The sequence below is a fragment of the Zootoca vivipara genome, chromosome 1 (genome assembly GCF_963506605.1).
Source record: "Zootoca vivipara chromosome 1, rZooViv1.1, whole genome shotgun sequence".
Classification (NCBI taxonomy): domain Eukaryota; kingdom Metazoa; phylum Chordata; class Lepidosauria; order Squamata; family Lacertidae; genus Zootoca; species Zootoca vivipara.
The window spans coordinates 38,625,143-38,638,816 of record NC_083276.1 but is presented as its reverse complement, the minus strand read 5'-3'; the positions used below and the strand labels follow the sequence as shown (position 1 = coordinate 38,638,816).

Here is a 13,674-nt window from a genome sequence, read left to right as displayed (position 1 = left end):
GTTTGCTATTTGGTCTCTGGTTCCTCTGCCCTTTCGAAATCCAGCTTGCACTTCTGGGAGTTCTCGGTCCACATACTGCCTAAGCCTGCCTTGTAGAATTTTAAGCATAACCTTGCTAGCGTGTGAAATGAGCGCAATTGTGCGGTAGTTGCAGCATTCTTTGGCACTGCCCTTCTTTGGAATTGGGATGTAGACTGATCTTCTCCAATCCTCTGGCCATTGCTGAGTTTTCCAAACTTGCTGGCATATTGGGTGTAGCACCTTAACAGCATCATCTTTTAAAATTTTAAACAGTTCAGCTGGAATATCATCACTTCCACTGGCCTTGTTATTAGCAATGCTTTCTAAGGCCCATTTGACTTCACTCTCCAAGATGTCTGGCTCAAGGTCAGCAACCACACTACCTGAGGTGTACGAGACCTCCATATCTTTCTGGTATAATTCCTCTGTGTATTCTTGCCACCTCTTCTTGATGTCTTCTGCTTCTGTTAGGTCCTTACCACTTTTGTCCTTGATTATGGTAATCTTTGTACGAAATGTTCCTTTCATATCTCCAATTTTCTTGAACAGATCTCTGGTTTTCCCCATTCTATTGTTTTCCTCTATTTCTTTGCATTGCTCATTTAAGAAGACCCTCTTGTCTCTCCTTGCTGTTTTTTGGAAATCTGCATTCAGTTTCCTGTATCTTTCCCTATCTCCCTTGCATTTTGCTTGCCTCCTCTCCTCCGCTATTTGTAAGGCCTCGTTGGACAGCCATTTTGCTTTCTTGCATTTCCTTTTCCTTGGGATGGTTTTCATTGCTGCCTCCTGTATAATGTTACGAGCCTCCATCCATAGTTCTTCAGGCACTCTGTCCACCAAATCTAAATCCTTAAACCTGTTCCTCACTTCCACTGTGTATTCATAAGGGATTTGATTCAGATTGTATCTTACTGGCCCAGTGGTTTTTCCTACTTTCTTCAGTTTAAGCTGGAATTTTGCTATAAGAAGCTGATGATCTGAGTTACAGTCAGCTCCAGGTCTTGTTTTTGCTGACTGTATAGAGCTTCTCCATCTTTGGCTGCAGAGAATATAATCAATCTGATTTCGATGCTGTCCATTTGGTGATATCCATGTGTAGAGTCGTCTCTTGTGTTGTTGGAATAGAGTGTTTGTGATGACCAGCTTGTTCTCTTGACAGAACTCTATTAGCCTTTGCCCTGCTTCATTTTGAACTCCAAGGCCAAACTTGCCAGTTGTTCCTTTTATCTCTTGATTCCCTACTTTAGCATTCCAGTCCCCTGTAATGAGAAGAACATCCTTCTTTGGTGTCATTTCTAGAAGGTGTTGTAGGTCTTCATAGAATTGGTCAATTTCACTTTCTTCAGCACCGGTAGTTGGTGCATAAACTTGGATTACTGTGATGTTAAAAGGTCTGCCTTGGATTCGTATCGAGATCATTCTGTCATTTTTGAGATTGCATCCCATTACAGCTTTTGCCACTCTTTTGTTGACTATGAGGGCCACTCCATTTCTGCTACAGGATTCTTGCCCACAGTAGTAGATATGATAGTCATCCGAACTGAATTCGCCCATTCCCTTCCATTTTAGTTCACTGATGCCCAGGATGTCGATATTTATTCTTGTCATCTCATTTTTGACCACATCCAGCTTACCTCCACTCATGGTTCTTACATTCCAGGTTCCTATGCAATATTTTTCTTTACAGCATCGGACTTTCCTTTCGCTTCCAGGCATATCCGCAACTGAGCGTCCTTTCGGCTTTGGCCCAGCCGCTTCATCAGCTCTGAATCTACTTGTACTTGTCCTCCGCTCTTCCTCAGTAGCATGTTGGACGCCTTCCGACCTGAGGGGCTCATCTTCCAGCGTCATAACTTTTATATGCCTGTTGTCTTTGTCCATGGAGTTTTCTTGGCAGGGTTACTGGAGTGGCTTGCCAGTTCCTTCTCCAGGTGGATCACGTTTAGTCAAAACTCTCCACTATGACCTGTCCATCTTGGGTGGCCCTGCATGGCATAGCTCATAGCTTCTCTGAGTTATTCAAGCCCCTTCGCCACGACAAGGCATTGATCCATGAAGGGGATTTAAAATATACCCTAACCTTAATCCAAAGCTCTGAGGGTGGGGAGCAATAACTTCGACAAAATAAGAAGACTGTATTAGTTAAAATCACACATAAATATTTAGGCTCAAATGAGAGCAGGGTTTAATAATTTCCCTGAGCTGAACTTCTGATTCTACTTTGCTTCTGCTATTTGTTTTAACTGTTTTGTTATGCTTTTTAATGGTTGCTTTTATTATACATTTTAATTATGGGAGTATTAGCACCCAATAGAATTGTTATTTGCATTTTAATTATGTGTTGATTTTTAAAGTTGTAAACCACTTAGAAGCCAGCTAGTGGCTCCATTCAAAAGCCAAGCGGACACATTTTGCCCGAGAAACAATCCCGAGTCATCTTCAATAGTACTCCAAAGGATATAATCTGAATGGGAGGTAGCCAGACCATAACTTACTGTGATCAGGCTATCACTGTCTAGGAACAGTTGTAGCTAATAAACCAGTCATAGTGGAGAGAAGGCACTCCATACCACTGCAGACACCTAAGTTTCCAGTGAGTAAGTCGAATCAAAGAGTGTCTCCTGTTGTGACGTGGGTTTCGTGATTTCAGCTCTCTTGACATAATATGCTGGAGACAGTTCTGTAGTAACACTTCTTTATTAAAGCAAACAAGACTGAGCTCTGATGAGAGGAAAGCTACATTTATTGGGACAGGGGACTAGCTAGAAAGGGATACATTTTGGAGGAAACAATATCAGGCAACCACTGTGCTGCCTTTTGGAGGAAACCAATAAGACAGAGGATCCAAATACAGCAGCTTAAATGAACCAATAGTAGCTGTACCTTCTGGAACCAAAAGGCAGTTTCTTTATCATAATGCAAATACAGACAATAGTAATACAGATATAATATCCTTTGACTCAATACACAACATCTCCCAACTACAAACCTGCTCCTTGATTAGGAGGGTGAAAACAGGTTGTCCATCTAATTCCTGAACACAGAAACCACTAGTCACAGAAGTTCAGTCCTCTCACAATTTAGTTTCAATTTATTAGCCCACATCCAATCCATCAAAGTGGACAGTGATCAGAGAACAGTTAGAACCTGCATAGTCTCAGAAGCCAAGGAGAAATACTGCATACTGATGCTGCCCAACTCCCAAACCCCTTATGACCTCACCCAGCAGTCTCATATAGATATCTCCCAGTGCCATCCTTTCCAAACCAATCTTTATGTAGAAATGGAATCACCATAATGCCATGCATTCCATTCCCACGCCAAAGAGCCTGTCTAGTAGGACACTGTGCTTCATTGTATTGAAAGCCACTGAGAAATTCAGCAAGTAATATGCACCTCTTCTTTCTATACATTTTTTGAAATCTGTTTCATTATGGAAGTTATCATAGAATATATCTCTGCACTGCTACCAACCTTTGTTATATCATGATAGAAAAAGCAATTTATAATTATGAATAAAGTATCAGCTGATGAATTTACTTCACAGATGTTTTAAAAACATTTTAACTATAAATGGATTTCCCATTCTTATTAATCTCTAATTAATGTACTGCATTAAACTCTAATATAATGACAGAGCCAAAGAAAGAAAATGAGTGAGCACAAAAAATGCAAGATAAATTCTATGAACAAAATTTATAATGCACCATCAGCAGAAACTCTTAGACTTGGCCTACAGTAATACCTGTTATTGATGTATGGCACTGATCATGGGGCAAAACTTGTAAATAACCTCATGAGCCATTTTCTACTCATGCAATCCAGCAGTCTAGTTTCCCGTAAGCAGCCAAACTATTACTGAAAAATAGCCTCCTGGCATTTACAAAGAGGTTGACTTCATTCTTTAGTCCATGCATATATAATTAGATAGTTGTATTTAAAATCAATATGCAATCCTTAGAAGACATTATGCTTTTAAAACCTTAACTTTAAATTGATTTTAAGCTACTTTGTATGGCTTAAAATTAACAACTAAGGCTGCAAACCTAACCCCACTTCCCTAGGTGTAGGGTTGCAACCCTAACCATGTCTATTCAGAAGGAAGTACTATTCCATTCAACTGGACTGTCTCAGGTAAATGAGGTTAGTGTTGCAGACAAATTTAAAAACATATATTCACAAATAATGCCTTCATTCACAGTTTGGGATAATGCAACCTGTCCCATGGCTGACATTTTTTTAAAAAAACTATTACCATGGCGTTCTATGAAAACTGATCAGGAATTATGACGATCTACAATGTACATAAAATACCATTTAGCAAATATCATTTAACTAATCCTATAAACTGCTGCTGTATTAGAGTTTTCTCAAGAGCATTGTTTTTTTCACCCTATGCAATGGTCAGGGCTAGAACAAGACCATCGATGCAGATGTAGCTCAGAATAGCTGCACAATCCTGCACTATTGTCCCATGCTAATAAAGCAATTTATGTAGCACAGAAGGAATCTAACTGCCTCCTCTGGGGTTCCCCAAATAAGTTAATGGAAACAACGTTTCCTGATAATCTACTCCAGCATCTACCCCTGCAAAACCTCTCCAGAGGCTTGTGAGGACCTTTTGAAACATCTGGGGATGGAGTGCTGTGTGAGGCGGGGGAATTGTTCAAAATAGGATTAGGTGTGAGCCCACTAAGTGACCTTTATGATTGAATAGGGATCTGAATTCTATTATTTAATTTGTGACCTGTGAGCAGGCCCAGGTGCATATTTTGCAACACTGAATTAAATGTTCTTACATATAACTAAGCCATGTAGAACAGTAGATGGGAAGTTCCAGGAGGACAGTCAGCTGTGCTGTTCCTCATTAATCTCTCTCAAAGGCACTATGGAAGGCACCTTGCCGCTCCCAAAGAGTTCTCTGAGGTATTTTATTTTTGTTTTATGCAAGTAGGTAGACCTCAGGTCACAGGATCTACTTTGTTTTGAACTAGAACCCCAATATCTAATACCAGAGCTATGTGCAAAGCAGTAGCTTGTGGGAAGAGCAATGGAGCCGGGCAGAATTAATTACCTACTTCACCCCACTAAGTGCTATGTGGGACTGATTTGCACACATAGTTATGGAGATGTCGCATTGGCAGAGACCAAAGCCCTGGTCATACCTGCCAAGTCCTGGACTGCAGAATCCGGGACCGGCAGCCGCGTGACACTGGAAGTTGCGTAGATGCAACTTCTGGTGTCGCTTTGCCCATCTATGGGCACCAAAAATGGCCGCCGCCAACACCGGAAGTCATGTCTACGCATGTCGGGAAGTGTGTAGACGCAACTTCCGGTGTTGCTCTGCCCATCTATGGGCACCAAAAATGGCTGCCGCCGACACCGGAAGTCGCGTCTACGCACTTCCGGACATGCGTACATGCGACTTTCGAAGCCGGCAGCGGCCATTTTCGGTGCCCATAGATGGGCAAATCAGGAAAAAAAATGGCCGGCGGCAGGAGAAAATAATGGAGAAAAACGGGAGACGAAGTGATACGGGGGACCGCCAGGAAAAGGTAAGTAAAAACGGGGTTTCCCGGGGAAAACGGGGTACTTGGCAGCTATGGCCCTGGTGTTCCCAAGCCCTGAATGTTAGGCAGTAAGCATCAGGGAGGTGGGGGCTAGTCTCCCTATGGCTACCATGGCACCTTCGAAGAGTAGCAGCTGAAAAAGGCTCAGCATGGTCCTCACAGAGACTTCATTAGGCACCCCTTCCATTAGGAAGCAGTGTCCTTCCCAGTTGCCCAAATGAGGAGATATCCCAGTTGCCCTAGAGAACTGACCTGCATGTCACACTATGGCTTAGCAGGACTGTGTGGATGTGCAGGTTCCTGGATAGAAGATCATAGCTGCTTTGCACTTCTCTGATCCTTTTTGCTATGCTGAGCTAAGGCAAACTTTGGCGTAGCTCGTCATCCAAACTGGGGCTTGTGGTTAAGCTCTCTCCTCACTAACCACAAACCGCAACCCACTGGCTGGTATGTGAACTAGGCCATTTTGTGGGGAGAGCCACCCCAAGTACACCTGATATAGGAAACCAGAATAGAATTTGCTGAAATAATCATTTATTGACTATTGGGGTAATAAATAAGATTATTATAAAACTTATGGAAGGGTAGGAAAGATACTTATAACTTCACCAAAACCTTTGAGTGAAGATTGAATTAGCTGCTGCTGATTCACTTTGATTTTACCGTGCTTTGAAAATTACCTGTTCATGTTTGCAATTTGTATTTTTTGAGCTTTTTGGAAAGGTTGTACCAATTTAAAAATCATTAAACAAATAACTTGGGCAGAGATCTCACCTGCAGAGATCTACAAATTTTTTACCATCCTAAAACTCAAGATTTTCTAATAATATCCAGGGGACAAGCGATATAAAAAGGGACTGGGCGGAACCTATGGCCCTCCACTTGCTGTTGGACTACAATTCCCATCATCCCTGACTACTGCCCATGCTGACTGGGGCTGACTGAGTCCAACAATATCTGCAGAGCCTCAAGTTTCCTATCTTTGCTCCAAACACTAAGAAAATTTTCAGTTTATAGACTTGAATGGAATTACAGGTCTCCTCTTAAATTACTCAGTTAATTAAATAACTCAGTTCACCATCACCTTTCAAGTACTATGCAGAGTCCTAGTCCGAAGCACTGAGCTCCCATTATAAGGCTTTAGGAAGTTTTCTGTTCATCAGCTATCTTGAACTGTATTTGTCCACTTTGGACAGATGCAAGAACAGGCTACTGGTAAGTCAAGATATTGTCACTTTTTCAAATACCCTTTGTCCAATGGAAAATGCAAAGCAAGTAACAATTTTTATAGTACTATGTAAGTTATGACAGCTAATAATTTGATCCAAGATTACATATTTCATGTGACCAACATCAACAGGATTCCATCTAAGCACAGGAAATGTATATCTACTGAACTGACAACTTTCATATGGCATATCTGATGTTAGTTAAACAGTGTAAGAGACAGGGTCTGCAATGACCCTCTTGTAAGTTGATTGAATGTAAAAGAGAGGAGTATGATATGTGTTTTGTGAAGCAGAACTTTATGTCAGGTTAAAGCCAGACACGTCTCCTCCACAGAGTCTAAGCTCATCAATTGCGCACCTAAACTTTTACGAGAAAGGATACTGTTTGATGCAGTCCACCAGCGGTCCATAACAATAGTCATTCACAGTACACTGCAGACAAATAAGAAAAGTAGTACAGTGATGGGCAACTGCAGAACTATTACAGTTTAAACAGAATCCTAAAAAAAAGTAATTACTTTTCTTCATAAGGGCTATCAAAAGCTCTTCAGAGTTAGTCACGGAAAACAAAAATTGCATGCTTTTTATTCTCTATAAAAACAACCCATTAAAAAGCGAAATGCTCTCTTCACAAAAATTGCATTGCCATTTATGCATTGCCTGACCTCAGAGATAGATTATGATGACAGTAATTAAATGAGGTTTAAAATCCTTTACATTGCTAGGCAGATAACGGCACAGCCACCAAGAGATGAATACCTGATAGATCTGGTTTGCTAGAATTCTATCTGGAATCTGAGAAGGGTCCCGCAGCATACTGTTTATAAGAGTTTTGGAAGCTGTGGAGGAAGAAGATGATACTGTAAGTGTTGCTGTAAACATGTCACTAACCAGCTGTCGGGGGTGGGGGGGTGGGAGTGAAACATGCTAAGAAAACACTAATAACATCTGAATGCATTCCATTTTCAAAACTGATGTAATCCTGCACAGTTTTGTATGCACAATTCATCTAATTCAATAAAATGTAAGCAGTGCACAATTGTGCACTTGACTGCCATGATTCAGAAACTAGATGAGTAATTATTACACTCTTTTAAACATGGGAAATTACTGTAAAATGATGATGATGATGATGATGATGATGATGGAAACAAACAAACATTTTAAATAATTATATTCTGCTTTTATTTAAATTTCAAAATAAGCTTAAAATTGAAAATGGCCACCACCACAAAAAAACAAGTTGTCATAGGATTTAAAGATCAACACTAGCACTGGTGCAACTAGGTGTCTCCCGAGACAGATGGATACCAACCATTACAATGCTGTACTTGCCTTTCTACATATAAAATGAGTGGTGTTCAACTAAGCTTAACTCAGAGTAGACTCACTGAGATGTTCATCTCAATGGGTAAAGTTCTATGGTTCTGCTCTGAGTAAAACTGTGTATCTTCTATGCCCCTTCTTCCCTGAAACCTCAGCTTCTGCATCAGTGATGCCAGGTACACCTTTGTGGAAAGGAAATTCCACAACTTACTGAACATAACACCCAAGACGGTCTTTCAAATATTTGAGATATCTGAGGTCTCCCAGCATATGGAGGTAAGGAAGGTCCTTTCCTCAAATTTGTTGTTGTTTAGTCGTTTAGTCGCGTCCGACTCTTTGTGACCCCATGGACCAGAGCACGCCAGGCACTCCTGTCTTCCACTGCCTCCCACAGTTTGGTCAAACTCATGTCGGTAGCTTTGAGAACACTGTCCAACCATCTCGTCCTCTGTTGTCTCCTTCTCCTTGTGCCCTCAATCTTTCCCAACATCAGGGTCTTTTCCAGGGAGTCTTCTCATCTCATGAGGTAGCCAAAGTATTGGAGCCTCAACTCCAATACTCGAATACTAAAGTATAAAACTGTAATCCTGTGGAGTCAATCTATATCCACAGGGAGAAGCTGCAGTAGCTGTTCCATCCCTCCATCTATCAGATGTCCACATACTGATCATATGCAAACATGTGGTGAGATCAGTACCTATTCCTCATATTCACCTTCCTAGAATACGACATGTACCTAAAGCAAAATTTCAACACAGACACCAAAATTTGCTTTTCAAATCCCACAGTGTACTTTCACTTATCTTTGGAGAAGCCTTTTTACTGAAAAATGCACCCCTGCCTTTGAAAAGGGTATAACAAACCAAAAGTAATACAGAACTAAAATACAGAAAGTTGTTTCTCTGTTCATGCCGCTGTTTTGCCAAGGCACAAGGGAGACTGAAAGCATTTATTAAATTAATGTTACCTTAAAATGTCAGGCCTTACAGTGAATACAGAAGGTTGAACACCGCCCCTCCCCATTAATCTGATGAAGGGCAGGATATTAATTGACTAAATAAATAAAATGAACACCTACATAATACCAGTATAAACTAGCATATAGCTTTAAAAACCAAAATGTAATAATTTTATTAAAATATTTACTTATTAAAATATTTGCAAGTACTTAGTTGTGGACAGGGAGAGTTTCAATTATTTTCTTGAAATTATGAACTCACATGGCCCCATAATCACCATCTGACTGACGCAGCTTCCGCAAAAGCTGCTGCTTGCCTTCTATCACTGTGCCATTGAGAACGTGCTCACTTATGGGTTATGCGTGTGGTACGGAAGCTGTACTTCCCAGGATAGGATAGGGTTGTGCAGAATTATCAAAGCAGCAGAGAGTATTATTGGCTGCTCATTCTCTACCATATAACAAATCTATATCACCAGGTGCCACAGGAAAGCACTAGACATATCAAGAGATCCATCGCATCCTGGTCACTGTTTCTTTGAGCTCCTGCCATCGGGACGGAGATACAGAACAATGAAGGCGAGAACGAGCCGTCTCAAGAACAGTTTCTCCTCTAGAGCAATTTCGGCCTTAAATGGAAAGTCTGGACTTTGAAGTCATCTTATTTATTGCCACTAACTTAATTAGGATGCTAAACAATAATTAAACTGAAGCCAGACAGGCTAATCTGTTCTGGGATTAGTAGTTCCATAAATTTGTCCTAGGATTCTATATTTAACATTTAATCCACATGTTCATGTAAAAATAGCCAAAGCAAATCAGTAAAAAAGAAATACTCCCCCCCATCATAATTCTGACCACCAAAAGGCAGACAATTTGGGGGGGGGCCTATTAGAGCTCTGGTTTAGCTTAATCTCCATGAGAAGGAATTTCTTTATTTTCTTTAATTTATATACCATTCTCCATACAAAAATCCCAGTGTGGTTGACATAACAAAAGCATCTGCTCAACAGATACTCTACAAAATACTGCAAAACAAGCAAATCCAGTGGCAGTGGCCCAATACAATACCAATTTCACTGAACCTCCCACAAATTCCTGTGTGAAGAGGTCGGTGTTTTGGAGAGGTGAGCCATTGTCGTAGCTGCCTTGCCAATACACTTGTTCACCTCAGGGTCGATGGAGAAGTTGCTGGTTATGGTAGAGCCAAGGTAGACAAAATCACCTACCACCTCAAGCATGTGGTCACCAGTGATGATGCATGGAGAGCTGGCTACATCCTGACCCAATATGTTAGTGTTTGTCAGGATGATGGTGAGGCTGAACTCTATGCAGGCTTGGGTAAACCGTTTATGAGGCACTACTTGGGCCTCAGATGATAAAGGTATGGATAAGAACTGTTATATTGTGAATTGACCAGTTGTAGGAGAATGGCGCTTCTTGCTCCCATAGCATATTGGGCAAAAAAAATACCATGAAGCAGACTCTCTCAGCTGAACTGGAAGATTGTTATAGGATACAGGTTACATGTGTGGGATGGGAGTCTCTCAGGTAGAGTGGGCCAAGCTTTTCACCTCTTTTAATGAGAGAGTCAGAGCATATGGAATGCTGCCCCAAATTGCATCCCTGCAGAGAGATCTTCCCTTCTATTTGTCATAACATCATTACTGCATGGACAAACATCATTGCATTGAGACTCCCCATGCCACAATCATGGCAGCCACAATCAAGGACATGAAGAATTACCAGATGATAGCAGTTATCCATGGCAAAAGCTTTTCTTAGCATTTCAGCAGAGATGAGTAGAATTTGGCATGGGGTTGTGTTTTCATGGTGGCTATGATATATGCCCAAAGCTCAAATATTCTATTATTATTATTATTATTATTATTATTATTGAATTTTCATTTCCTGTGCAATCCCTGTCGAAAAGAGTCACACAGTTCAGGAAAAATTGGGTACACATATCAAGTTTTCAGAGGCATTTTAAAAGGCTTTTTAAAATGCAGCCACTATATGTCTAATATGCACCTCCAACATGGTGTAGTTTACAAGCATTGAATAACAGATGACAAGACGGCTATCTGGAAGCAATCAGTTCACCTGTGCAAAAATACTTCCAAATGAACTTCATTATCAGCCTGATAATTATCATTATGCATGTTTGTTGCATGTGAACTAGCAATTAAAATAAGCTTATCTAATGAAAAAAGTAATTATAGCATCTTCTCAGCGTACATATTTTGTTGTGGATAGATGACCAATTGCACCAACTTAAAATGAATTAATATTCTCTTGGTAATATGGCTTTTGTGCGATAGACGACTCCTTTTAGACAAGGAAGAGGCTTCCTTGCAAACAATCCTGGATCAGGAGAACCTATGAAACTGGCACTGTATGAGAAAAAATATCCAGCCAAGGAGCTTTCACCATTAATAATGGCAGTATATAATTATTAAATTTAAACTTAATGGAGGTTGCAAGAAAATACAAAGCAAAAGGAACAGATAAAGGGGAGGAAGACTAGCACTTCAGAAGGCAAGCAGAGTGTGCATACTGTATTTGAATTTTTTTTCCCACAGCAAAGATGTGGTTGTACATAGAAAACTGCATGGCTCCCTGACATTCTAACTTTCCACCAACAGGAAGAAAGTGCTGAAACACAGGATCATCTTCATGAGTACATTCTGAAGTCATATAGTCCTAGGTGAATAAAGTACAACTTATATGGAGACTGATCAGTAGAAGACACCACGGATCAGCATGCCCGCTGTTTCTTTGTGCCATTTCTGTATTTAACACAGGTATATATTGATTCACATAAAACAACAAATGGTGTACAACATAAAATTTCACTGGGCTAGGAGGCTCGGACCTTCAGGGCAGAGCAGCCAAACAGAGCTCCACTGACCCGGAGCTCCTAGTGCTGGATTTGACAACCGAAGCTGCTAAAATCAGGTTGCTGGCAGTTTAAGTGCTTTCCTTCCTGTCAATAGCATTACTCACATCCAAGATCCAACCCACAGGACTAGAACCCCTGTCAAGAACTCTGGTAGGAAGCGAGTTGAGCAGCTTCTATGAAGAAGCAAGATGAAATGACAAAGGATGTGATGATAAAATGGGCAAAAGAATATGACGCGTGGTTGAAATTATGGAATGAAACAGTGAAATTTACTGCATGTAACACTTTGAAGGAAAATGTAATGAAAAGGATGTACAGATGGTACTCAACACCGGTGAAATTAGCTAAAATGTATAGGATGAGTAACAAAGCATGTTGGAAATGTAAAGATAAAGATGGTGAGTTTTACCATATGTGGTGGACATGCGAGAAAGTAAAAGGATTTTGGGAAATGATTTATAATGAGTTGAAAAAAGATGTTTAAGTACACCTTTCCCAAAAAAACCGAAGCTTTCTTATTAGGTTTAATGGAAGAGGAAATAGCAAGGGCAGACAAGAGATTATTTATGTATGCTACAACCGCGGCAAGGACTTTATTAGCCCCAAAGTGGAAATTACAGAAGATACAAACGATTGAGGAGTGCCAAACGAAAATGATGGACTATGCAGAACTGGCAAAGTTGATCTGCGGGATTCGAAACCAGGGAGAGACAAAGTTCCAGAGGGAATGGAGTAAATTTATTGACTATATGGAGAAGAACTGTAGAAGCTTAAAGACACTTGCAGGACTGAAATAAATCCTACGAAGTGAACTTATCCATGTTTATAAAAAGGAACTGTGAGAAAGGAGTGAGAAATAAAGCCAAATGACGGGAGGGAGGGAAGTCATAGCTCGGCGGAGCGAAAGACTGAGATGGGAGAATTTAAGATAAAATGTAATCAGTTTTTTGTGGTTGGTTTTTTTTTTGGTTTATTTGAAAAATTTATTTTTTTAAAAAAAATAAAAAATAAAAAAGCAACTCCTGGTGCTTCTTTTAAGTGGTAAGCCACAAAAGGTGGGGAAATGTACACTCCATCCATTACACTTCTGGGGTTTCTGGCATTTTCTAACAGAACAGAAAAACTAGAATTTCAATTCTGTTTAATGATGCTTCTTTGCTTTTGAAGAAAGACTTGAACGTATGACTAAAACATATCTTAGGCCAGAAATAAAATCCCGAATATATCGCAAATTTATTTTAAATTTCTATTGATATATTACGGCTGTCGTGTAGAGCTGGTGCCATATAGCAGTATTTCTGGTGACCTTTTTACAAAGTGGTTATAAAGTGAGAATTGGCTCTGAGTCAACTGAAGCAACACAGCAAGGATTCTACTAGTATAGTGATACTATATTAGCAGGTCAATTGAGACACCAAGCTACAAAGTGATTAAGAATGGAAGCTTAAGAGCTTAGAGTGACAGAAGTATTTGTTTGTTGGTTTTGTGTGTGTGTGTGTGTGTGTGTGTGTGTGTGTGTGTGTAAGAAATCATAGACAATTTTGTTTCTATTTGACTTAACATATTATTGGTAGCAAGCTTGCAGAGAGAAATAGTTCATGTGAAATATTATGCAGATAACAATGGTCAAAATTAAATGATGAGGTTTAATAGAAGTAGTATCTAAGT

At 40.1% G+C, this 13,674-nt stretch overlaps 1 protein-coding gene across 5 annotated transcripts in view; it reads right to left on the bottom strand.

Moving 5' to 3' along the window:
- CDIN1 (CDAN1 interacting nuclease 1) overlaps window positions 1-13,674 on the bottom strand; it is a 136,431-nt gene that overhangs the window by 64,955 nt on the left and 57,802 nt on the right. For all 5 annotated transcript variants that reach the window (XR_004692302.2, XR_009557409.1, XM_035110456.2 and 2 more), the window contains 2 exons: window positions 7,580-7,659; window positions 7,203-7,252 (listed from right to left, as the gene is read on the bottom strand). Coding sequence is in view for 3 of the 5 variants with exons in the window: in XM_035110456.2 (XP_034966347.2) it covers window positions 7,203-7,252; window positions 7,580-7,659 (130 nt within the window). In the remaining 2 variants the exon portion in view is untranslated. The remainder of the gene's footprint in view (window positions 1-7,202; window positions 7,253-7,579; window positions 7,660-13,674) is intronic.